The following is a 26,745-nucleotide window of genomic DNA, read 5'->3' as shown; positions in this document are numbered from 1 at the left end:
TCAAATTCTAACAACCATCTCACAACCCCACTTCACAAAACGATGATTCCAACTCATAAACCAAATTAAAATTTTGTTCGAAATCCAAAATGAAGGAGAAAGCATTCTCAATAATTACTAGTTGAATTGAAACATATATTAAAGCATGGATCGATCAATTAATCTTAAAGTCATCTCATGTTCTTAAAATTAAATTAAATGGAGCAATAACCAAACTCATAAACTTGATAAACTCTTAACATTATGAACCAAAGTGATAAGAACGGATAATGCGCTTGAAATTAGATATTGGGAGAAAGAAACAACAGAAGCTATGATAGAAATGGGGGTGGGGGTGTTGAGAAATGGGGGTGATGTTACTCCTGAAGTTGCCATATAGCCAACGCGGTTTTGGCAAAAACCGCCATCAAGCCCAACCGACAAAGCCCAGAAGTTCCACGCGGTTTTGCCAAAACCGCTGGCGGTGTTCGTGAACATCGTGCTACTTCTATATAAAGCGTTCTCCAAGCGAAGCTAATTTTTCGAAAAAAGCGCCGCCGGTTTTGCAAAACCACGCCTATCAAGCCCAAGCCCATGCGGTTTTGCCAAAACCGCGCCATAGAAACCCATTTAGCAGCCCAAGCCCACGCGGTTTTGCCAAAACCGCGCGGTGTTTCTCAAACCGCGTGAGTGATTTGATACAGCATCAAACCTGGAACCAAATATTGGTCGATTTGGTGTTTGGTTTGGTGTTTTTTTAGTGTTTTCATCAATATATAGTACTGCTGAAGTTGAAAAAACACCAAATTCTTGAATTTGGTTGATGCTAGGTTGATATCACTGCTAAAGATACTCTAAGTGAACAACTATTAGTTTTAGTCACATATTGCTTAAAAGACCAAAAGTAATACTGGAAGGAATGTATAAATACATTAGCTGGGACACAGGCTTTTATGGTTGCACTTGAGGGTTTCATTACATGGACCTGTCGGTGAGATTTATTAATTGTTTCAAGCTGTTGGCAAAAACCGAAATTTAAAACCGAACTGAACCGAAATTTCGGTTTGGTTTTCAATCAGTTTTAGACAGATGACGGTTTGGTTTCGGTTGCTACTTTACAGAACTGAGTACTTTGATTCGGGCCAAGTTTTCACCTTAAACCGGACCGAACCGTGGACAGCCCTAGATTGACTGACTTAACTGACAGGCCACCAAACTCAAAGACTGATTTTCGACGCACCCCAACTGGCCTATATGGGCTATATCAGACACTCTTTGATTTATAAATGCCTAATTTGGTATTGAGTAGGCAGATTCACAACTCACAACTCACTTAAAGGAGTAATCATCTGTCCTATATCACAACTACAATAAATAGAGAGACTAGCATTGCTGAGAATATATCAAATTGAGGGATTGGATGACGGATCTTCAGTGGAAGCACTTCAAAGTCATCCTAATCAATCTCCTGAGAATATATCTGCGGCTATTATAGATCTTCTTTGGGCCTCTCATATGGATATAGCTGGTTACTTTTGATAATGTAAATATTAAGTGGATCAATAGATCTGTCAACTCTGTAGCCCACAAGTTAGCATCTGTTGGGCATAATTTACTTCCTAGTTCTGAGTGGTTAACAATCCCACCAAGTTGGTTGAAGCACTTTTTGGAAGATGATATTCTGTCTGTAACCTCATCACTTTCAGTATCTTAATATATATATACATATATCTGTTGATTATCAAAAAAAAAAAAAAACATTGCTGAGTTCAGATGACTATAAAATTGAAGATTGAACAATAAAAAAAATAAAAATAAATAACCTTGTGAAGATCTATAGGCCTGGAGTGCATGTAAATCTGTTCTTCCGAAGTAACATCCAGTGGATGCTCAAAAAAAATCACTTTACATGCTATGTATAAAACAAGAATATACATTATTTTGGTAACCAACAAACATACACATGAAAAAGGGAAAATGAACTGCAAAATAATATTATCGCCACGAAGACAGAAAAAGGTTTATAAACAGGAAAAGTTAAGTACTGCAGACACACACACATATATATATCCAATTAAAGAACAAGAACAAGTTCATTTCACAGAATGCACCTCAACCATATATATGGAACAATATGTTGAAGTCTACTCTGATTTTGTCTGTCACCTCACATCATAGTTTCCTGTAATACCTGAAGAATCATTGTCAGCAGTTTGACCTTCAAGTGTATTAGCCACCATCTGTTCCATATCAATGTTAACATCCTGATTCTGGTCCTCATTGCTAATAGGTCTCATGAGGTCGTAATAGCCACCAGCTGTAGCATCCATATAGCCAGCAGCCACAGAAGTCATGTAAGCAGGATAGATGCCACTATTTCCATATGGCGACATGCTTCTTCCCGTGTACCAGGGACTTCCTGTAGAGTTCCCATAACTAACTCCACTATAATCTTCATGAGAGTATCCTCCAAACGTTGTTGCACCATAAGGATAGCTACCAGCATAAGGATAGCTATCAGCATAACCATGAAAAAAAACAGGCCCGTAATACCCATAATTGGGGGGACTATAAAATGGAAAATAAATATAGTGGTTACTCCAATCTGAATCTCTTCCGGCGAAAACTCCATTATTATAACCATTACGTCTATTTTTGGAGTTGTTGTCGTTATAATTGTACCCAATCCTTTCTTTCGGTATAGCTCTTTTAACTTCGACAGTTTTTTCTTTTACTACGTGAAAATTATTCCGCATTACGCTGTCAACAGCTTCCTCCGAATCAAATGTAATGAACCCGAAACCTCTTCGCCTACCGGTGCTATCATCAATTACAACAACATCTGTAATGTTACCAAATTTCTCAAAGTAATTCTTGAAGTCGTCGTCAGTAACCTTAGCAGATAATCCACCTACAAAAATCTTCTTAGTCTTATATTGGTGTTGCATGTTATGGTGTTGTTCAAATCTGGGTGCTGCTATTCTCACGTCTACCTATAATGGCAGTATAAAATAACCAACACAAAACAACAAAACCTCAGCAGAAAATCCATTAACGAAACTGACAAATAAATAAAGGGACAATAGCCTAAACAAATTGACATTCTAGATTTCTAGCACTAGTGAATGTGATGCCCTCATACCAGTTATATATAAAATTGGCATCATCCATCATTATAAACAAAACTAAGGGATAAAAAAAATAAACTTTTGGTAGAAAACAAAACAACCAAAATACGCGAAAGGTACTTCAAGTTTTAAAACAAACTCTAAATTTCTAAACGACAACACGTACAATCTTGCATGAGTAAACATGAAATTGAGACAATAGTCGCTCTAAACTACAACAAGTACAATCTTGCATGACTAAAGATGAAATTGAGACAATAGTCGCTCTAAACTACAACAAGTACAATCTTGCATGACTAAACATGAAATTGAGACAATAGTCGCACACAAACTTAAAGCAAAAAACAAGAGCAAGCCCAAGACAATTAAACTACTAAAAAATTAAACTTTCATGCACAAACATTGACTACGAAAACAGGATAATAAAACCATGGGTTGAAAAAAAAAAAGTAAACCAACCGTTTTTCCACGTATAACATGGTTTTCTTGAAGAGCTTTCTCAGCAAGAGAAACATCAAAGAATTCAACAAACCCGAACTTTCTAACAATCCCATTGTCTCCTTTTCTAATCACAAAAGCATCTTTAACTTTTCCATATTTACTAAAGTGTTCGTACAATGCATCTTTTTCAGTTCCTAGAGAAAGCCCACCTATGTAAAGTTTTACACGTTCCATTGTTGTTAAACTCTCAAAACCCCCTCTAAACCTCTCGCTCACTCTGCAACCAAGAAGAAAGTTTTTTTTTTTCTACGGTCATACGTTTATGGAAGAAGAAGTTGGGTTGGGCTTATATATATAAAAAGTTATTACGAGGCAATTGGGCCCAGACTCGGTTTTAGCTTATTGGAAAATCTTATCTCGAAAAGTAATAGAATATTGAATACATTACAGACTTATACATGACTATCAATTCATCTAAAATACCGGAAAGTGAAACTGGTCGAAACGGCTTGATTTTAGTAAGTTTCGTTTAAACCAGCGTATTGTTATTCACAAAGAATCTGCCCAAAGTGTTGATGCAGTGCATAATAACGTTGAAACTTGGGGCTTTAGTTCATGCTGGATATGTGCAGCATATATCAAGGATTTCACTTAAAGGGGCATGGTCACCAGTCCCTTCGTCTTTTCTTGAATATAATAATTGCTTCCCTTTGAAGACAAACATCCCACCCTGAGAAAACAAGGTAACCAGGAATGAGTGTGGGTTAAACAATATAAAAACAGAAACCAAAGAAGGCAAGCTCTTAAACCTGTTGCAATACACTACTTCTATCATCTGGAGTGGCTTCAATGGTATAGTTCTTTACAGCTTCTCTCAGAGTATTAAATCTTGAAAGCACCTTGGCCTGCCACATTGTAGTGAGTAATAAGTGTGTGAAGTCTAGAAATGGCGGTTCACTATCCAGAAAATAGAAGTTAAAAAACTTATACACTGGCGGGGTTGAAGAATGTGCGGCCGAAACCATAGTATAAGCCCAAAACATCGTATGCCTGAAATCGAGTCATGATGTAAGAATATTTTATCGACAGACGAACTAATCACAATGTCCAGAGCTTGAGTACTGTTACCTTACGGTCAGGATCACAATAAAGGCAATCCAGTGGAAATGGTAGCTGCCCAAATAAGATCAAAGAGAACAATTATCTCAAGTGAACAAGAGAAAATATCTTGCAAACCGCTGCAAATTGCAGTACAGTACAGGATTGTTACCTCCTTTTTACGAGAACAAAAAAATCTTACCCGGTTGTAGAGACATGCAGCTTGTGACTCACTAACTCCCTAAACAAAATATGAATAACAACTTCCTACACCTGAGGGTAAAAAGGCTTATTGCCTCACTTGGGATGTCAGTTCACTAGTAGTAGGTCAATGTTATTTGGGGTAATGGCTAACACCAGACCTTGATGATTGAGGCAATAGGCTACCCATCAGGGAAATATTTCTAGGGAATGAGCATACTACAAGTACAGGAGGAAAGAGTACCCTCTCAGCTAGCATCCTGGCTTTGTTAGGCGTGCCAACACCAACAGCTATTAGCTTAACACCAGCTGAATCAAACCGTGACTTTGAATCTTTGAGTGCTGAAGCGAATTCCCAGCTTAAAAAAATTCAAGTAAAAGGAGATCAAGAGGAGCAGTTGAGAGATATTATTAACAATAACTGGTTGATGCTAGATGTTAAGACTTGGTGTGATACTGATCTTCCTCTTACAAGAACTAATGCCCGATACACAAGTACAATGACAATAATACAATATGAAGCCTACTGGTAATAATTAACTAGCAACAATATTTTGTTTTAAATTAATAACTTGTATTGGGGGATAGATTCTACTAGAATAACTAGTATACTGCATTGCAGTGGGGACATGAGCGGAGAAAGGGTGGAGAATAACACTCCCTAATCCCTAGATACCCTTCGAGAAATCCAGTTACCATCAGGGAAGAGTGGGGCTCTCTTCTCCAAAACATTCTCAAATGAATTCAAAGAAAATCTCATCTAAGAAAACTACATTATACGTCACAAAAATTTCAAAGCATAGCAGGCCTAGAAAGTTGACTGAAAGAACTAATGCAGACTAATGCATTTTCCCACCAGAAAAAGATAAAAACAGGGAACTCACACTCATGCTAATTACAAGGTGGTCTCTGATTATAATGTCGACTGTCAGTGTATATTCCTTCATATCAGGACTACTTGTTCATCATATTGATGAGAAAGTCCCATACCATTTTCTCTGACAGTACCAACAACATTGTTATTAGCCTAACTTTGAATTAACAACACCCATATCAAACCCCAAACATCAAGTACATCCCTCTAAGTCCTGCTTCCACTAAAAAATCAAATTTCATTTCGTTTTAGTAATCTCATACTATCAATCTATTATCTAAAAACATGAAAAACACGTCTAAGCTACAAATCATGAAAACACAAAATTGAAAGCACCAAAATCATGAAAACGAAAAAAAATAAACACCCAGAGCATATAACAACAAACTAATAAAAACCCAAGTAGTACAACTACAAAAAACAACCAACCCATTTACCAACAAGTAAAAAGGACAGAAAATTGAACATAAACAACTTACAAAGTAAAAGGGAAAAAACAGTTGGATGACAAATCTTACCATTAAGGAGAAGCAAAGAAGAAGAAAGAAGAGTGGTGAATTTCATTCCACCATCACGTTCTCTAGCTCTGTGTTGATGAATTTGGAGTGGATTTTTGTTTGTGTAGTTTGTAGTTTGTAGTTTTGCATAAATAAGGAGGGGGGAGAAACTCGATGGTTAATGGTGTGAGAAGAAAGAGAAGGAAAGAAGTGTGGGGCGTGAGCGGGGAAGCATTTGGAGGGGGGGTACAGACAGACACCAACCAAGTGACTTTTCACCTCCCTTTTCGAAGTGAACACAAAAGCGTTCGCTACGCTCACTTGATCAAATCAAAGACAACTACCTAAGTGAAGTGGGACTAAACCCACTCAGGGCATCACAGTAGACCTACTTCTAACCAAGTACATTCAAGTACCATTTACATACATAGGGAAAGTGAAAACCGCACAATCCAATAGACAACTTAATCAGCATCGTAATCTAGTATATGGCTCAGGATTCCGTCGTGGAGTGTGACCTACCGTTTCATGCATATGGATTAGCAATTATCAGGTATTTATGTAATATATTCCAGATGGCATAGTAGATTATGAAAGATTATGTAACTTCATGTACAATGTACTTTTAAAGACCTCTGATACAATAATTTAACAAATAAATAGGATGTAAAATGAGTAACACATTTATATCTTAAAAGCTTTGCCCCTCATACGTAAGCAATCGGGCATTTAGCCCTGTTAACTACTGAGGTGCTTTCATTTATCATGCCTTCAGGTTGTTCACGAGTATTAGGGAAGTAACATCTACAATTTAAATGGTATGCTTACCAGCAAGGGCATCCAAAATGCCTCAATAAAGCAACCACAGCCATTCCCTGAAACAATGAAGGATAATGGCGATTAATGTTTAGAACCAGGTTTCGAGCCATGCATATCCAAAATTCACATCCTAGTATCAAGCAATTCAAGTAGCTCTGAACTCGATATTCGTTTTCAAGGAAGAGATAAAGGAAATGCATCCCTTGTTCACAATCAACATATACGAAGGAAAAATAGTTTAATAAACATGAAACCAAACATGCTACGAGGAAAAATATTTTTAGGTAAAATATAAGTTGCTATCTATCTCTCTTTAACATTTTCTTTTCTTCCAATGGATACTTGGACCAGATTAAAATCTTCTAAATTCCTAAAGAAATTTGTGGTCTGACAGCCCAAGAGTTCACTCTCAAAAACCCCAAGGCCATCTTCCTCTGGCCTCCTCCCTCGAATTTTACTGAATAATGATCCCCAAACAGCATCACTCTAGTATAAACAACAGTTTTCCATTCTCCAAACTTCCACTGCCGCCTCAACATTCGTTGAAGAAGTCATCCATCATCTGTATGTCAAAACACACCATCTGAAGATCAAGATCTATCTATCTATCTATCTATCTCCAACAAAACACAAAATTGGAGAGCTTGCAATATTGGACCTGTTCCATTTCTGCAGTACGCAATCACCATCATGCCCCCTCCGAAGATCTATCTATCTCCAGCAAACCACAGCATAGTTGGAGAACTTGCAACTAACATTAGACCATTTTATATTTCTGCAGTCTGCAATCACCACTCAGCACATGCATAATATACCAGCAATTCATACCATAATATGCTAGTGGCACAAATAATTACCCCCAGGGGATCTCAGTCTCATAATCACATAATTTGCCAACTCTCTATAGGAGTACGTCTGTACGTGCTATCTACAGTGGGATTGACAAACTTGCACGGTTGCACCTAGGCTGGAAATGGTACGGGTTTGGGTCGGATTCTCACTCAAAACTCTTTACCATATCTGGATTCGGGTCGGATATCCATATCCATTAAAAAACACCAAAAAATACACTATTTTAATGATTTTCATATATAAATGTAAGATATAAATTAAATTTTAGGCTTCAAAATATGAATTCGGATATGGTCGGATTCGGGTTGAATCCCGTACCATTCCCAGCCCTAGTTGCACCTCAACACAATACAATGCTGCATCTTCACGCATCTGATGGAATTACTTACTATTACTCTTGATTATCGGACAAAATATAAACATAAGAACTTGTTAAGTTGGTACTCTACTCTAGGTACTTTCGATCTGAAATTTTTAACCAATGGTCTTTGTCTAGATTCTATAGAGGTTGATAGTTGATATTCATCACCATAGTTCTAGTTTCTATCCTCACTTTAGTCCTAGGTTATGATTGTTCTCCTTTATAAGATAAATAACTACAAAGTCTATTGGAATTGTAGCTCAAACAACTACACCAAAATGTCATCCAGAAATATATTCCAAACTTTTAACGTGTCATAACCTCTCTATCTCCCACTAAATACTAAGGAGCTAAGATTTGGAGAGTTGCACCATAAGAAAAACAATTATCAATTAAGAACCCAATATTTTTTTTTTTTTTTTGCAACTAGAAACTATCGCAACTTCATGTTATAAGTATAAATTCCCAAACAATGCAAAAATAATTAAACGAAAGACAAAAAAAAACAACTAAAGTTGTGAAACTGAACCTCTTTTTGATCCCAAAGATCTTTAAACAAGACAGGCTCACCAGCTGCAGTGAAAATACCAACATCACCAAGGATCTCACTAATTGCCTCGTTAGATTCATACGTAGTAGTAGAAGCTCTTACAACCAAGTGGGCACTTTGTTTTTTCTTCAATTTCACACCAACTGATGAAAAAGAAGACTTCAATTTCACACCAACTGATGAAAAAGAAGAAAAAAGTGTGGAAAGTGGAGTAAAGTGGGAGAAAGAAGGAAGAGAACGGGGTTGTTGGAATAGTAGAGTTTGTGTGGGCAACGTAGCCATGGATTCGAATTTGGGTGGGATCGGAACAGAGCAAATGAGTAGATTTTTTTTTTTTGAGTCGGGAGAAATGTCCCAGCTTTTACTAAACTAACTAGTATACTGCGTGGCAGTAGAGACCGAGTGGAGCTGCGGCGGAGGGAGAGAGTTGGGTGATGCGGGGGAAGAGGTGGGCGAAGGAGAAAAGTATTTGGACGAAAAAAAAAAAGAGAGAAGATGAAGACAAAGTGACAAACAGACAGAAACCAACTAAATTGGTTTTTGTCTGGCATAGCCCCTTCTCCCAAAATCGTTTGCTTCGCTCACTCGATGATAATGGACGGTTATGAATTGAACAACAGTGAATATAGTTTTGTGGGTTTCAATTCGATTCAAAACAACTCTTATGGACAGGGTTTTTTTGATAATCACTTTCAACTAACTAAGGAACCCAGTTTTTTTATTTTAATAATCCTCAAGAGGACAAAATAAATTGGCCCAGTATTTTTTTCTTCTTTTTTAATACCACTTTCACCTTTTCATTTGTTTTATAAATAATCAAAAAAAATTAAAATAACCCTTCGTCTTTTTTTTCAGAGTGAGTGAGAAAAAAGGTACGGGCAATCCCAAGAAATGAGTAGCGTTCATGCTGATTGATGGCTTGGGCAATGTGTCGTTGCCGAAATTTTGTATCAGATACTCCTTTGCAAGTTGCCAAGACACCCAATTTGGATGGCATTGCTTCACCCTTAGTAAATGGACTTATGGATCCTGTTGAGGCAGGGTTGGCTTGTGGGAGTGATACAGCTCATCTCTCTTTATTGGGGTATGATCCAAGAGTCTATTAATGTGAGCGTGTACCTCTAATTAAATGTCTACGCACAAATATCTTCTTTTGAAGATGGGTAACTTCTTCGATGAGGTTTCACTCTTGTAGAAAAGGACTACGGAACTATCTAGTTGTTGTCAAGCTAGTCTTCAACTACAACCTCATGGGGGGGTTGGGGTGGGGGGGTTTGGTATGGCAGTAAACGTCAGAACCAATGGTTTGATGCATCTTGTATGGATGTCTCAATACTAGACCATTTTTCCTGATAGTACGTGACATTGAGTTGATTAAGGTTTTCTATGTTATAAATCTCTAAATGTAACAAGAGTCCGGTTTCTCTATAACCGGTACAGAGATTAATCTCTATAACCGTGTTATTTTACTGTTAAAACTGTGTCGAGATACACAACACACGGAATTCGAGGTCGAAGTCTGTATTTCGAGGCAAATATATGTATTTCAAGACAATCCAACGGTTAAATAATATTGTTACAGAAATTAATCTATGTACCCGGTTATAGAGGAACCGGACTCACGTAACAAAGGCCGGGTAGCTTTTGATAAACGTGAAACACTGAACTCGCTTCTTGTAAGACCTTTTTTTTTTATACGTAATAAATCATATTGTTTTTTATTGATTGACCTAATTCTTAATAGCTTATTATTTGTTGTTATATTTTACTTCTCAAAATGTACAGTATTTGAATGTTTATTTCAACTGTTAGTTAGTAAAAAAAAACACACCAATAATGGGTCTTTAGCTTAAATGGTAAATCACTTGGAAGATGATTTCAAGAAAATGGCGGTTCTAATCCGCCAAAATCCTTTGATAACATAGACTCGAAGCAACACATTGTAAATTCTTTACGTTCTAACTTTGTTCTAACAAAAGTACAAAAGCGCGTAGCCCACTTCGAATTACTAGGTATGAACAATGATTTCTCATAGTCCAATAGTATTCTCACTGATCATTCCTCATATTGTTGAGGTATGAACAATCATTGTTCATAGTCCAATAGTATTCTCACTGATCATTCTTCATGTTGTTGAGGTTATATTGTTCATAGTCCAATATGGGTATTGATAAGAGCTTAAAACTGTAGTTTTAACCCCTTAATAATACTACTTTTAGACCAATTATGCGAGTAATAAATAAGAGTTAATGCTAATTACGTGATTTTATGTATTTCAGGCATAAAACTCAATTATGTGCATAAATGTGCCACTTTGGCGATATAAAGGAGTAAAGGGTTGGTTGCTAAGAAGTTCTGTGATAAAGGCCAAGATACAAAGAGACAAAGCCTTTATGAAGCCCGGTCAAAAGCTGAAAAGTCAACACGCGTAAAACAAGACACAAGTCGTGAGAACTTCAAAACCATATCTTTGGACTCAGGCCTCGGATTTTGGCCTACCTTACGTCAAAACGACTGGCTCAGAAAGAGCTTTCCAATGGTCCAAGCCTTGACCCAATCAGAGGAGCAAAAGTGGACGAAAAGTCTACTAAAGTCAAAACCAGCTGAAACAGGCTCTGTGGACTGAAGAAATTGGGCTTTGGGCTCAATTTTCCGGCCCAAAACATGAGACCTCAGCCCATGCACGAAATTATGGATCTGGTATCCTCCTTTACATAAAACAAGAGTTAGCTCTTAAGAAAGAGATAGTTAGATCATCTAGAATAGAAAGTAGCCATTAAAATAGCTTGTAGATCTAGTTTTTGAATTGAATTAGTTAAATTAATTAGTTTCATACATTGTTTTAGATTAATTCTTTGAATCATAGTTCTTTATTGATTAGATAAATAAAATAGTTATTTCTTGTTTATTTCGATTTTGTCATTTAAAATTGTTAGATCTAAATTCAGTTGTTGTTATTTAATTATTAGTTATTAATTTAGAATTCAATTATTGTTAGTTAAATTTAATAAAGTTATAATCTTTATATTACGTCTAGTTTTAATTCACATCGTAGTATAATTCCCACCATTGCTCTCATTAGACTTTGAATAGATTAGTTAATCTAGGAAACTTGAATGCTAAAGAACTAAGAGTGGAATGAACTTTTTACTCCACTCTATTTCAATAGAATTGAGAGTATAGAAATTTTTGATAGCAACGCGTAATTAAGTTTAGTTTCACTTGCGTTTTGAGTTTCATCGTTCATTTCGTAGGTAAATTATTCAATTTTACGTATATCAAATGGCACCACTGCCATCTTAGTACTCTTTAATATTGTTTTCTATAGACTTGATAGTTTTTCAAAGTCCCATAACCCACCCACCCTTGTTTGGATTCTCACTGTGGTTGTCAGTTTCAGCATTGCAAGTTTCCATGAAAAATTACTTTCGCGCACTGCCTCGGCAAAGCCAAAGTGGAGCGCACCCTATGCCCCCACACCTGAATCCCACCCTTTGGCCGAAGCCACCACTTGCACCCTACCAAGGCCAACTTGAGCTTGGGCGCTTCACATGCCGGAATCCTACCTTTTGCTTTACGAAGCGACTGCGCCACCCCTAAAGTATATTCGAAAGCCTTTGCCCTTTTGGCTGAAACTGCCCGATTTCCACAGGTTTGTTTTGAACTTCCATTTCTTCAAAGTTTTCAGTGTTCTAACTTGTGTTATACACTGAGCATGTGTAAACAAGACGTTATTCATAAGCGAAGCAAGGAGGCTTTCAGGTACTCTTTTCTTCCATACCTCGCATTTTCTGTTAGAGGTTCATACTAGCATATCAGGATTGTTTGGAGTGTTGTTGTGTCTCATTAATATTGGTTTTAGCCTTGCATGAGATTAAGGTCGGGCCGAAGAAAAACACCTAACGTAATTAACCGACAACGGCAACAAACAAGTCTTTCTAGTATACCACTCACTACACCTCTAGCTAGCATACCACACACACCACCACCGGAAGTAATGGTGAAGAAAGAGAGTCTCCTCTCTTTGACTTTTACAAAGCCTTGAACGATAGCCCTAAATCTTGCATCGCTCTATCGGACCCCGATGGGGATTTCCGAATCTCCCCAAATATATTTAATTTGTTACCCGTTTTTCATGGGTTAGACCATGAAAAGCCCTATCAGCACATGCGTAGGATTGACCAAGTCCTTACTACATTCCACCATCCTACGGTAGGTCTTGAACAAATTAAACTAAGGGTATTTCCCTTCACCTTAGCCGATAAGGCGACGCGTCTTTGTTAACTGCCCAAGCACCTAATTCTCTGGACTCGTGGGCTAAACTTGTTCAACTATTCATGGAACATTTTTACCCACTGTTTCGACCCCCACCTACGTGGCGAACGTCCATTGGTAGGAATCTCCACTTTATTCGTTTAATCGACAGGGCTAAAGCCCAATTTGCAGTACCATGGATCAATGTACAGGCCTATTAACTCATGTGTCTAAGGCTGAACCTTAGCCACATGGCTTGCCACTAATGTACATTGATTTATGTCCAGATTCATTTCTTATCAAAGAGATAATTATCAGTTGAGAGTTATATTCTATCACAATGACTCAAGCTACAAGAATACTTGAGCTACAAGGATTCTCTACTCTACTTATATAAATACAAAACTATTTTTCATTCAGAACTACGTTCTTGAGACTTGATCCCACTGATAATTTGAGTACGTAGGCAACCGAAAGGTACAGTCTCATCATTCTCCCAATCACCATCACTTTTCTACGTTCTTCGTCTCTTTCGTCACCACTTAGTGTTTTGATCATATTTGGTCGAAACACCCACCACTGAAGATCGATGAAATGCTTTCCAAGATTCATTTCTTTCGACAAAATCCTCATGAATCATTTTCAGAGGATTGGAATCGCTTCACCGATCTACATATAGAGTGTCCACATCATAACCTCGCGAAAGACACGTTAGTTCGTGCCTTTTTCAATGGACTTCTACACCACCATAAAATAAGTCTTTGACATAATGAATGGGAGTAGTTTCTTAAGTAAAGGAGCCTCCGAAACTTATAAATTTTTAGAAGATCAGACTAAGCGTAATAATAATTGGGGGGTAGTGACAATATCTCCCGCAACGCTAGTTCTTCTACAACAGTAAAGGTCGCCGGTATGTTTGAGATGAAACCCGATCCGGAACTTAAAAATTTAATCGAATCTCTAACTAAAAAGGTAGAGGCTATTTCTGTTCAACAAACATATATCCCCGTCATGAATGTCAACTCCAATCCATGTAATTTCTGTTTAAGTCCAGAGCATCCCGACTCCTATTGTCCTTTCGCTTATGAGCAACAACAATCACAATAAGATAACGTTTGTTCCATTAATAGCGAACCTAACGTAACTTGGCGACAAAACCCCAACTTCGGTTGGCGGAATAATCAACAACCTCCAAGGTTGTTTAACCCAAATGTTAGGCAAACAAACAATTATAACCAAGCTCAACCACGACAAAGTCAAGCACAAGGTCAGGGTAATTATAATAATTATAACAATAATAATTATAATGCTAATAGAGGTATCATTCGATAAATAATAACTACCAAAATCCATTCATTAATAATCAACGGACATAGTTCCTCACACAACCAAGAGTAAATACTACTCCACAACCGGATCATTTTATACCTTTATGCAATCTCAACAACAGATTTTACAAGCCATCCAACTTTCCTTACAAAGAAGCTTAGCTCAAGATAAAGTACAACCCAAAGGTGTGTTTCCAGGACAAGCAATACCTAATCCTAAAACACCAAACACAGCCTTTGAGGTGAACGGTAATACTAGTACAAAAATATAAACGTAGGTGAGCTAAATGTCATCACCACTCTCCGTTCTGGTAGAATGGTTGACAACAATGTAACTATGCCTATAGTTACCCCACAAGTAGTCCCTACACAAGAGATTGAACTAGATACCGAAATGGAAACTGAAGAGCCTACCCCTGTAGAGGTACCAGTTAAACCACAACCTAAGAAACAAAAAGCAAAGGTTAGTGATAGAACGCTCTTTACCCACGTTTATTGGTTTTCAGTTACTTATTTCTTAAGTCCGAGGTCCACAGTCCAAAGTCCGAAGTCCACAGTCCAAATTCCAACGTCCGTATAGTCGTACGTTTTAGTCAAGTTACCTTACTCACGTGGGTTTGGTAGGATAGGTCGAGTAAGGGATCGTCCAAATCTTAGGGCTCGGATAGGTTCACAACTGGAAATTACAACTTTTAGTGAGTAGGATTTTTAGGTTTCTTTTAGTTGGTTTTTAATAACGGTAATGCAAATAATATAAATTACTACGGCGATTATATGTAGGTAAACAAAAGTAAAGAAACAGGGAGAGAGTTAATCATGCTCATGCAAGAATCATTTCTCAACAGTTTTTATTACCAAATCACTACATCTCTAGTTCATCTCGTTTGGAGACGGCGTCCGAGTATTGATCCCTAGTGCATGCCCACATCTCTAGGTCGATTTCACTAGCATAAGGAGTTTTAATAATACCGCATCTCTTGGTATATTATTTCCGCTCCTGGCTCGATTTCACATCACCGGACGAATTGGAGAGTCATCGACACCATAGAGTAAATAAGCGAGACATTTTAGATCGCTACGAGATCTGGAGCATCGGCAATCAACTTTGTACGATCTCGGTTTTTGGGACCGGATGTTAATTCTATGCCTAATTCCTAAGTAGTGATTCTAGAATATTAACGAGTCAATCCGGATTTTTACACGAGCAGCATAACCCTCCCCCTGAGGGGGGGGGGATTAGCTCATCATCATGGAAGGAATAATAAAACTTCTTTGTATACATTAAGTAAATAAATGCGGGATGTAAATTAAACTAGAAAAGAAATGACTGTTATTAAGGGTAAAATGACTTACAGTATTAAGCTGCTGAATTGGAAATGGCGGAATGTAAGTACTGAAGAAGAAAAAAAAAACTAAGCGTAGCTAAAGCATTAATATGCTGAAGACCTTATAATGAAGGCGAATCCCTCATATATATAGGCGGATGTCCCTTCACGTGAATTCCTAACAATTAAATCAGGTTTGTTTGTTACCTATTTGAAACGTTCAAAACTTTGAGAATCAAAGTTTTGTTTCACCTGTATTAAATTTTTGTCCTTTAGCTGATTTTATGTTTTTGTTTGTTAGCTCGTTTCAATTCAAACCACCGGGTTTGAATTGGTGCGATATCTTCTTTCTTGCCGGGTGGTATCAATTTGAAACCATCATTTGCCACCTGCCTATCTTTGACTCATCATGCCTTCGGGCCCAGAGTGTGTCCACTTAGTGTGTCCAATTGCGGCTACCGATTTTGGCGTTTTTACGACTTTTTGTCCTTGTGCAGAGTTCGTCGCCCGGGTCGCTATGGCAGCTTCACTAGCCAACGTCGGCACCTAGATTTATCCGATTTGAGCTTCGGAAGTTTCCTGCTTCTTTATATGTGGGCCCGTTCTGCACTGGTTCTGTTCTTTTGGAAACTTCGGCTCTAGTCAGGCTTTGTTGGGCTTCACGGGGATTGAATGGAAATTCCAAATATTCCCGTATTCCTATACTTGGCAGCTTCACTAGCGAACGTCGGCACCTAGATTTATCCGATTTGAGCTTCGGAAGTTTCCTGCTTCTTTATATGTGGGCCCGTTCCGCATTGGTTCTGTTCTTTTGGAAACTTCGGCTCTAGTCAGGCTTTGTTGGGCTTCACGGGGATTGAGTGGGAATTCCAAATATTCCCGTATTCCTGTACTTGGCAGCTTCACTAGCCAACGTCGGCATCTAGATTTATCCGATTTGAACTTTGGAAATTTCCTGCTTCTTTATATGTGGGCCCGTTCCGCACTGGTTCTGTTCTTTTGGAAACTTCGGTTTCACGGGGTCGAGTGGGAAACTCCAAATATTCCCGTATTTCTGTACTTCAATGCATGTTTTATCACTATATTCATTTTAATTGCGGAAACCTGCAAAAGTACGAAAATATAATTATTACATGATTATTAAACACATAATCGACCAAAATGCTATATCTCTCGGGGTTTAATATTACAGTTTTAGGTGCTTATCACACCACCCCCAAACAGCACTTTGCTTGTCCTCAAGCAAAGAAGAGACATTAAAACGATAAGTGATCAAAAATGTGTTGTCCTAAGCTAAATCTCATTTCGCGAGTCGCGGTTGCATTGACCAGATGCAACAAGGCCTTGAACCACTAGGAATTCCCTAGTGGGCGAGTTATAGCCTCGTGAGAGTTTTCCGTGAGAAGATACTCACAAACTTCATTTATACTACAACGACTTCAAGAAACAAAGGCTTGTTTCCTTAATTAATTTCGGTATCTAGACATCTCACTAGCGGGGAAACAAGGATTTTATTCTTTCAAATTAAAGTTAATATACATACAATAATCGAAACATCTACGTATGAGCATGCATGCGGTGATCTAATAATGAAATGTACGGCGGGGGCCGTTTCGGATCCTTTGGATAGCGTCCCTAAGTAGGTTCTCACGGTATGTGTCGAAACACAATTTCTCTCTTATTTTTCCACTCAAGCTTTGCTATCTCCAATGTCGCGGTGGGCACACGTTTTTTCTCACATACTCAATGACAAATGAGGAGCCGAGGTCGAAGTCACAACTACTACTTATTATCACACTATCCTATTCCTAATTGAGCTAGAGGTCTTTATTAGGTGTTATGGGGCTTAGGTGGTAGTGTAGAAGAAAATGGAATGGAAAGTTCAAAAAATGATAAGTATGAGAGAATAAGGTCTTGAGATATTTATACTAGAGAAATCATTTTTTTTTTCCCCGCTTCTAACATGGTTTCCACACTTGGATTTTTCAAGCTTTTGTATTCCCTTTTGATTTGATCTTTGGGGGGAATTCTAACCTTGATATTTCTTTTGATTTTTGGAAACATATTTCTATTTTCTTTTTCTTTTCTTAAAAGCGCACGTAACCCATTTTGATTTGTGACAAGGTTTTTCTCTTCATTTTTCTCAAGACTTCATCCTATTTCTCATACTCATCATCTAGGTAGGCTTATTTATTTGTGGTTACTAGATGGGTAATGATTTTTGGTGAAGTAGAAAGGATTAATGAAAGGTTCAATGGGGCGACTAGCGGTAAAAAAAAATTTACAGGTGCGAATTTTTGGCTATATCGATCCAAAGAAGGCCTAAATTCTCGCCTAGGATTTGGGTAGTGATCAAGTAAGTAGACGTGTGAACTTCTCTATTCGGAAGAACTACTCCTCTGTGTCATTACTCATATATCATACATTTTGAGGCTTTTGGTTAGATTCTTACAGGATATGGAAACTAAGTTGTCTAACCGTGGGTCCCAGAAACTTCATCTTTGTGTACATTTAATGATAATCAGTGCATGAATGCTCATGAAAAGATGTAAAAACTATTGCATACGTATTAAATTAAGTTTCTAAGAACAAGTCCTAATTTTGATGCTAGGGTGAGATTTCTAAATATTTTTCATCATATAAAGAGAAACGAGAATTTGTCACTAAATACGTTTATTTAGACATTAAGTAACTATATACAACTATGCATGCCTAATTTTTGCAAATGGTTCTCACCACCCCCAAACAGTCGGACACTGTGTCCTCAAAATGTTTAAGAGGAAGAAAGAGTATACCTGAGAGGCTTTGAGCAAAAATAAAGCTGACATCTTCCACAGAAATTTATTGTAACACACTATATATTATACATCATAAAAGTAGAAGCACAATCGTTAGAGTAGCACATTGTTAGGTCATTTATTTATTTCACATCAAAACATAAAACAAATATGTATATGCATCAACTCACATTGCCCCAACCTTGGCTGGGGATAGTCCTTCCTTGCCTCGTCCCCAGTAGAAATGACATTCCTTCGCATCCCGCCAATCTATCATAGCTTTCCGGACTTCACTCCACTTCCTTTTCTTTGCATTGTCTAGATGAGCTATCATTTTATCATCATTAGGGAAAGAACGAACTTTCTTAAGATACCTTGCGTGTCCATGTCCCAAATCGCAAGGAAATAATTATCTTGTTTGTTGGACACATAGAGTCGACCTTTACCCAGTCTTGAAAGGTGGTCGCAAACTCGTGGGGAAGTACGTCCTCACTATCCCCGCATCTTTAGAATCGGGGGGGTGATATAGTCTTGCCGAAAAGACCGAAGCCTTCTTAAGATTCTCAATTACTAGTTACAGAATGTCGAAGGTGGTACGTTCTTTGGGCCAATGCATGGAATGTCTTACACGCCTTTGATGCGTGGAAAAATGCCAATCTCCCATGATGTTGAATAATAAATAACATGGCGGTTCCAACATTCATGGTCATAATCGGCTAGTGGAATAGTGAATTACGGCCATCGGCCCGCCTTCGCACGCGTTCTTTGACGTGGGCAAGGCCATCGCCATAGCGGGCAGCAAAATCTTCCCTAGAGTAGTCATTAAGGTCATTCTCTATCATGTATTGGATGGGGAGATCTGGCTGAAGAGGAGGAAGGTCTAGAGCCATAGCCACTGTTGGCTCATAAAAGGCGTGTCGGGTGTTACCAATACATAGTGTAAACCCATTCAAAGGGAAACCCTGGACAGCTGGTAGATCTTCCATGTTATTATAAAAATAAGTTGCCAAACCTGGGGAGTATGTCCGCTCCGGGTGTAAAATGAGAGAGTTCCATCCAACTTGAGTGATGTAGTCTCTGAAAAGATGTCCATATGCCGGAGAATTTAGCAAGGAATGGAAAGATTGTTCTGGAATCATCTTTGGAGCTTCCATTGTGAAAAAAATGTGACCTGTTTAGACAAGGATAAACAAATATTAGAGCATGATGAGAATAATTAAGTAAAAACAAATTACCATACGAAAATTAAAAACTAAAAGGAAAATGATAATATAAAATTGCAATATTTAAATGGTTTTATTGGCCCAAGTAACGGCGAGGATCCTTATGTGGGAGGAATCCGTTTATAAGATTCTCTATGCCGTCAATCCGTCTGTGAATGACTTGTTGCAACATTTTGCTTTCTCGCGGTAAATCTCGGCGTGGTTCTCCCATTATGAGAGTGTGATTTGCCAAGAATTGGTTGTGGTCGCGTGCAAGAATTGTGCTTGTTCCTCTTCGTTTATTGTCCGCAGTCCCCGAAATTCAAGAAGGTTTGGCGATAATAATGTTACGACGTTTGAATAATGTCATCGAGTCCTTGTTGAATTAAGCGAAGCCCTTCCATGGGATTAAATACGTTGCATAAGGCATTTTCAATGAAAGATGTTGTCGGTGGAACAATCTTCGTTGGTTTCTACACCGACATGGTTCTTTGCAACGTCGGGTTCCGTAATCCGTTCCTACATACTTGAGTGAATGGTAAGAATGTTAGGCGTTCAAGAGGTGTATGAGGAGAAGTACTAGAAAAACCCCAATGTATCATGATAAGTGTCACAATGGTTGGTAAAGGGGCTGCCTTTTTCGCACGCGTCGCGATTCCGCATTCGGAGAAATTTTATAATGCAAAAATCATTGCAGTTAGTCCGCAACACCCGAGTAAATGGAGGAGTGGTTTGGTTATTTTGGAAGTCTTAGGCCTAGGACATTATGAGCTACCCATTGGATCACAGATAATTGGTTCTTTTGTAAAGATCGCTGATAAACAATACGGTTTTTCCGGTTGTATTTGCCGTGAAGGATAGTTGCAAACATCGATGCGGGATATTATCGAAAAGGTGAATCTGAAGGTGTACTCCTTGGTTTGTAATAGGAATTTGAAGTACCTCAGAGATAATTTCCATAGTCAATTCATGCTCGCATCCGTTAGCATGGACAAAGAATTGTCCGTTTTGGAAATAACCGCTTTTATAAATTAACAAGACCAATTCTCTGGAATAAAATGTTTGCTTATGGTGTAAAAGAGGGTACCATCCTCGACGTAATATTTCGATGTCAAAAAATGATGAAAAAGACCATTTTGAAAATTTTTCCATAAAATTTTGCTCGTTCAACCTAAACTTCGAAAGTGAGGGCCATTAAAGATGGAGTGGTGAAAAATTATTTTGGAAAAAGGGAAGTTAAATTTTTTGAGGTGTCTATCCTTGGTATAAGTAGCCACCCATCCAAAGAGTATCCATCACCTAAGCTAAGCCCCGAATCTTTGGTTAGCCATGAACATTCGCTAAAACCGGTTACGGGCGAGTAAGCATCTTGTCTGAAATGCGGTCATGGAGGCTCTCATTTCTGTTGGAATTCACCCATGCCGCCTCATCATCGACTCGTGGCAAGTGGTCATATCGTCCTTAACTTCGCCCAAGGTACGCCTCATCGATACCGGCGAAAGTGTACATGTCTCGGACCAGCTATTCGCTCACCGCGCGTAGGGCCTCTATGGGTTGGGTGATCTTACTCATGGCAGTCTCATCAAAGTATGGTGGGTGAGAGGATCCTACGCTAGCGTGCTCGGCAGCCCTAGGTGTTGTGGGTTCCCAAGGGTCTTGTATGCATTTCTTAAAGACCAACATATTCTCATATTATGGTATAGGGAGTAGTGGGGTGGCAGACAGAAATCCCAGATTAATCATGACTTGCGTTACTAGAACGGCAAGGGGGGCTGACCTAAGAGTGGCATGTGTGATAATATCAAAAAGAAAGGTAACGATGCAGAAGTTACCCTTTCGCCTCTGGAGGATCCGAGAGAAGGTGGAGGAAGGTCTTGTTGATGTCGGAAGGCTTCGAGGTGCCAATGACGTTCATCCCCACCATTGAAGTTCTTGCTAGGCGGTTCCGTCGCGACCGAAATACCGATACGCCGCATTTCCGTCGATGTTGTACTCTCTCCCTCGATAAAGCGTGTCGAGCATTAGGTCATAATTCCGTGGGTACACGGACTCGCTGCCGAAGTCGATGACGTGGTCGACCCGATGGAATGCCCGTGATCCCGAGAGCAACACGGTGTGACTTCGTGTCGCACACCCCTCGATGGTGACCCAAAATGGTCGCCATTAAAGCTTCCATTGTCGTAGAATTTCATCACCAAATCCTTAGAATAAAGACCTCCATTGGCATATAACAAACTCTCCCATCCTCTAGACTGAATTTCGTGATCAAAGAATGGAGCAAACATCCCGTTTTCAAACAAATTCCCAAAAAAAATTTCAACACAAATCCGCCTGTTTCTGGCCATTGCTGGTCGTATAGAGAGGATGGCTATTGATTACTGATGAAGGGGAGAATTTGGATAATTTGACGGAAGGAAATCTTGATCGGAGCTGTGAGGGTCTCGCGCGAGACCTGGTTTTAGTGTGGGCCTGTCTCGTGCGAGACTGATTCGAGAGGGGGCAAGATCCGGTTTTTTAGGAAGACGAATCGTGGAATTGTGACGCGTGTTATCGGGTTGTTTGGGTTTAAATGGGATGAGAAATCGATATTTTGGTTGGGCCTAAAATTTTCTCGAAGCCCAAATAATCAAGCCTAAAGCCTGATTTAAACCTAAAAATCTAAATGCGTACCCACGACTCGTTTGGACTCCGAATTGGACGAATGAGATATCGAAACGATCGGCATGAAAAATTCTATCCAATTATGTGAGTCATTCTTGAAAGTCACATTTTTTTTTAAGAGAAGGAAAGTGTAAAGGTTTTATTTACATACAAGGGAGATATACGTGAAAAACACTGGATGTCCAGGGGAGTCATCATCTTAAATCATAGACAAATGTCATGTCGGCTCTAGAGCGAACCCAATCCAGCCAGATTGTGGCTTCACCTCTATGTATTATGGGGTTAGGGGCAGGACGGTACCATCCTGGACCGTGCGCGCTACGGTCTAATAAAATTGCCTTTTTTACATACGGCTATCCTCAAACCGCCCCAAGGGACTCAAAGTAACCAATTCTAGGGTTGGTCTGGTGGAATCCATTGCCCGTTTGTGTTCCAAGTATGCAACATCTGAGGTTTGACACGAATCCCTTGTGTAAAACTTAATGCAAAGGGAAAAGGTAACAAAATAAACATATTTACAAGGTGGGTCTTTTAACGTCAGATCCTCAAGACGAATCCCATCCTGTGGGAGAAATGGTGCGGCAACGAAGATTATCCTGCGCAGTTGGTGTTAGACAAAAGTATACCTTAAACCGGGCTAGTATCGGATAGGAAGTCCGGGCCTAGACGAAGGTGTGTTGGCAATGCATACACCACCATCCTTCACGCCGTCGCCTTTTACGAGCAAAAAGAACTACGACCATTTCCTATTAAGTGATGAGTGAGACTTACACCAAATGATTAGATGAAGTTCGCGATGTAGAGAGTAGAAAAGGGAAGAGAAGGAAGGAGGTGAAATTTTAGGTACCCATCGTTTACCGAAAAGCACGTTTGCTGGTGTTATAGAAGACATTTATACTCAGTTCTGCAAAAGAGTTTTCGTGGACTAAGGTTCCGGCGCTTGCAACCACACACTTCAAAAAACTTTGGAGATCATAAGATAGAAGATGGCCCGGCTACCAAAATGGCGTACCCTCTATAGAAACAAGATTGAGTACGCCAAATGAAACATCTAGTCAGTATAAACTGGATTCTGAAAAGAGTTTGTTCAACATCTGGTGAGCGTAATTCGTGGTAATGTTTTAGGCGTTGTCCATTTACTTGAAATTCACTGTTATCTTTTGGATTAAGCAAAGAGATTGCCCCATAATGTTTCACGGCTGACACAATGAAAGGACCAGACCATCGTGTTTTCAATTTACCAGGAAAGATGTGTAATCTGGAGTTGTACATTAAAACTTTTTGGCCAATTTTGAAATCCTTATGCAAAATGTGCTTGTCGTGTGCACTCTTTTCATATTAACTTTGTAGGATTTCGGAGATCATAAGCATCACTCGAATCTCCTCCACTTTCATTTAATTGTAGTTTTAAACTTCTCCGCCCTCGATGATATTGTAATTGGTGCTTTTGATGGCCCAAAAGGCACGGTGCTCAAGTTCAACCGGCGATGACAAGGTTTTCCAAAAACAATGCGGTAAGGAGACATCCCTATAGGTGTCTTAAATGTTTGCTCGTATGCCCACATGGCATCCGACAAAGGAGAGACCGATCCTTTCTTGATGGGTTGACGGTTTTCTCGAAATAGATTTTATCTCTCATTGGAGACTTCCACTTGGCCACTCGTTTGTGGGTGGTATGGAATAGCAACCTTGTGAGTAACTCCATATTTCTTCATTAAAAACCCAAAAATTTTGTTACAAAAATGTGTACCCCCATCACTGATGATAGCTTTGGGGACACCAAAACGAGAAAAAATGTTTTCTTTTACAAATCTCACGACAGTCTTATGGTCATTTGAGCGACATGCGAGTGCCTCAATCCATTTGGACACATAGTCTACAGCGACAAAAATGTATAGAAAACCTTGAGAAATAGGGAAGGGTCCCATAAAATCAATGCCCCAAACATAAAAAATTTCCACAATCAAGATAGGATTTAGGGGGCATCATATTTCGCTTGGTAATTCGACCTAGGTCGCGACAACGAATGCAAGCTATGCAATGTTAGGTGTGCATCGCGAAAAGGGTAGCCAGAGAAACCACATTGTAACACCTTGGCCGGTTTTTCTTTCCACGAAATGACCTCCAAAGATTGTTCATGGCAAAAGGATAATACGTCGGTGTGTTCCCACGGGGAATGCAGCGATGAATGAGTTGGTCGAACAATACTTAAAGAGGTAGGGTTCATCCCGAAATAATATTTTCTACATGGATAAGAACTTTTATGATCGGGGCGCGACCAAAAGGAGGGGACTTCCTCGAGAACTAGGTAGTTAACGATATCCGTACCATGGAGATGAGAAAATAGAGTACAAGTATTCGTCTAGGAAGAAATCACCAATAGCTTCGAATCACTATCGATGTCACCAACCCAAATTTTGATAAATGGTCGGCTCACGACATTTTCGGTTCCTTTCTTGTCTTTGATTTCCGGGTGAATTCTTGTAAAGAAGGATCCAAATGGAACAATCGTTGTTTTCGTCCTTTTTTCGCTGAGTAAGTACCGAATTGCGACATGGTCGTATATATACGATGGTCGATGTTCCAACTAGGTAGGGGCGAAACTTATCCAAAGCATAGACAACAGCTAGGAACTCTTTCTCAGTTGTGGTATAATTACGTTGAGCGTCGTTAAGAGTTTTACTATCGTAGTAAATGAGAACGGGTTTGTCGTCATGTCGTTGGCCTAACACGGCACCAATAGCAAAATCGCTAGCGTCACACATCAGTTCGAATGGTTGAGACCAATCAGGGGGTTGAATAATAGGAGCGGTAGTCAGAGCAGTTTTTAGGGTATCAAAAGCTTGTTTGCAATTGAAATTGAAGTCGAATCTGCATCATCCTTAAGCGGGAGATTGGTTAAAGGTCGAGCAACTTTAGAAAAATCCTAAATGAATCTCTGTAAAACCCAGTGGCCTAAAAGGCGCGGATATCCCGAACTCCGTTAGTGGGAAGGGTAGCGAAGAAATTTTAACAATTTTAGCTTTATCAACCTCTATCCCGTCTTTTGAAACAATATGACCTAGAACAAGTCCTTTGGTAACCATGAAATGACACTTCTCCCAATTGAGTACCAGATTTTTCTCTTCGCAATGAGTTAATACTTTAGAAATGTTGGATAAACAGTCGTCAAAAGAATTTCCGTAAATGGAAAAGTCGTCCATGAAGACTTCCATATAACGTTCCACCATATCACTAAAAATGTTAAGCATGCGGCGTTGGAAAGTGCACGGGGCATTACAAAGACCAAAAGGCATTAGATGCGTATGCAAAGGTTCCAAAGGGACATGTGAAAGTTGTCTTTTCTTGATCGGTGGGATCGATGACAATTTAGAAGTATCCGGAATAGCCATCAAGAAAATAGTAGTAAGCATGACCGGCTAAACGTTCTAGCATCTGGTCAATAAATGGGAGAGGGAAGTGATCTTTACGGGTTCTGGCATTAAGTTTGCGATAGTCAATGCAAATTCTCCATTTCAAAGGAATACGAGTGGAGATGCACTCACCATTTTCATTTTGCACAACTTGAATGCCGGACTTTTTGGGAACAACGTGGACAGGACTAACCCAATCACTATCTGAGATAGGGTATATGATACCCGCATCAAGTAAACGTAGAACTTCCTCTCGCACTACTTCCTTCATTGCGGGATTAAGGCGGCGTTGTGGTTCTCGCGACGTTTTGGTGCCGTCATCAAGATGTATACGATGCATGCATATGCTAGGGTCTATTCCCTTGATATCATCTAAGGACCATCCGATAATGGGCGGTGTTCACGAATGACATGAATCAAACGTGCCTCTTCGTCTGTAGTCAAGTGAGCATAAATTATTATAGGGTGACTACCATCGGGATCGAGATGCACGTACTTCAAATCCGGGGGTAAAGGTTTTAAATCCGGAGTTGGAGGATTGGGGATCAAGGATTCGTGAGGGATCATCTCTTCAATGGAAAAGAGCGAATCCGGTTCTTACAATTAGTTTGCACCAGAAGCATTAGGGTCAAATAGTGGTAATCGACTCTAATAATGCATGGACATCCCTTATGTGCGAGTCATCGTCAAACTCGGATTATCAAAAGAAAGAAATTAGTGTATCTCGTCCCGGGGAAAAGAGTTTGTGAAATAATCATGTTCCGGACTATCAACCAAAGCTAATCTCGCCCTCCATTATAGGATCGAAACTGTTTCATTAATTTGAACACGTTGAGTTCGAGAAAAGGTTCCCGAAAAGACAATGTCATTGAACCGTCCCTACAATTTATGAGATGTTGGCGGTTGCAAGGAAAAGGACGTCCCAAGATGATAGGGATGGAGTCACGTGCTACTTCAAGATCTAGAATGACAAAATCAACCGGAT

At 39.1% G+C, this 26,745-nt stretch overlaps 2 protein-coding genes across 2 annotated transcripts; both read right to left on the bottom strand.

The window, feature by feature from the left end:
* Positions 1 to 1,950: 1,950 nt before the first annotated feature.
* On the bottom strand, positions 1,951 to 3,934 carry LOC147491161 (RNA-binding protein 1-like). The gene is made up of 2 exons (XM_086565489.1): positions 3,567 to 3,934; positions 1,951 to 2,972 (listed from the first exon to the last, which is right to left on the bottom strand). The coding sequence occupies exons 1-2, from the start codon at positions 3,780 to 3,782 to the stop codon at positions 2,142 to 2,144; spliced, it is 1,047 nt and encodes a 348-aa protein (XP_086421615.1). The 5' UTR covers positions 3,783 to 3,934; the 3' UTR covers positions 1,951 to 2,141.
* A 6-nt stretch (positions 3,935 to 3,940) lies between these two features.
* LOC147491160 (Thioredoxin superfamily protein) lies at positions 3,941 to 9,406 on the bottom strand. The gene is made up of 7 exons (XM_086565490.1): positions 8,780 to 9,406; positions 7,047 to 7,093; positions 5,092 to 5,206; positions 4,677 to 4,721; positions 4,539 to 4,598; positions 4,358 to 4,453; positions 3,941 to 4,278 (listed from the first exon to the last, which is right to left on the bottom strand). The coding sequence occupies exons 1-7, from the start codon at positions 9,080 to 9,082 to the stop codon at positions 4,162 to 4,164; spliced, it is 783 nt and encodes a 260-aa protein (XP_086421616.1). The 5' UTR covers positions 9,083 to 9,406; the 3' UTR covers positions 3,941 to 4,161.
* Between the last annotated feature and the right edge of the window lie 17,339 nt (positions 9,407 to 26,745).

This window comes from Coptis chinensis, chromosome 6 (genome assembly GCF_015680905.1).
Source record: "Coptis chinensis isolate HL-2020 chromosome 6, ASM1568090v1, whole genome shotgun sequence".
Classification (NCBI taxonomy): Eukaryota; Viridiplantae; Streptophyta; class Magnoliopsida; order Ranunculales; family Ranunculaceae; genus Coptis; species Coptis chinensis.
The sequence above is the reverse complement of the archived record's forward strand: the minus strand, read 5'-3'. Positions and strand labels throughout refer to the sequence as shown.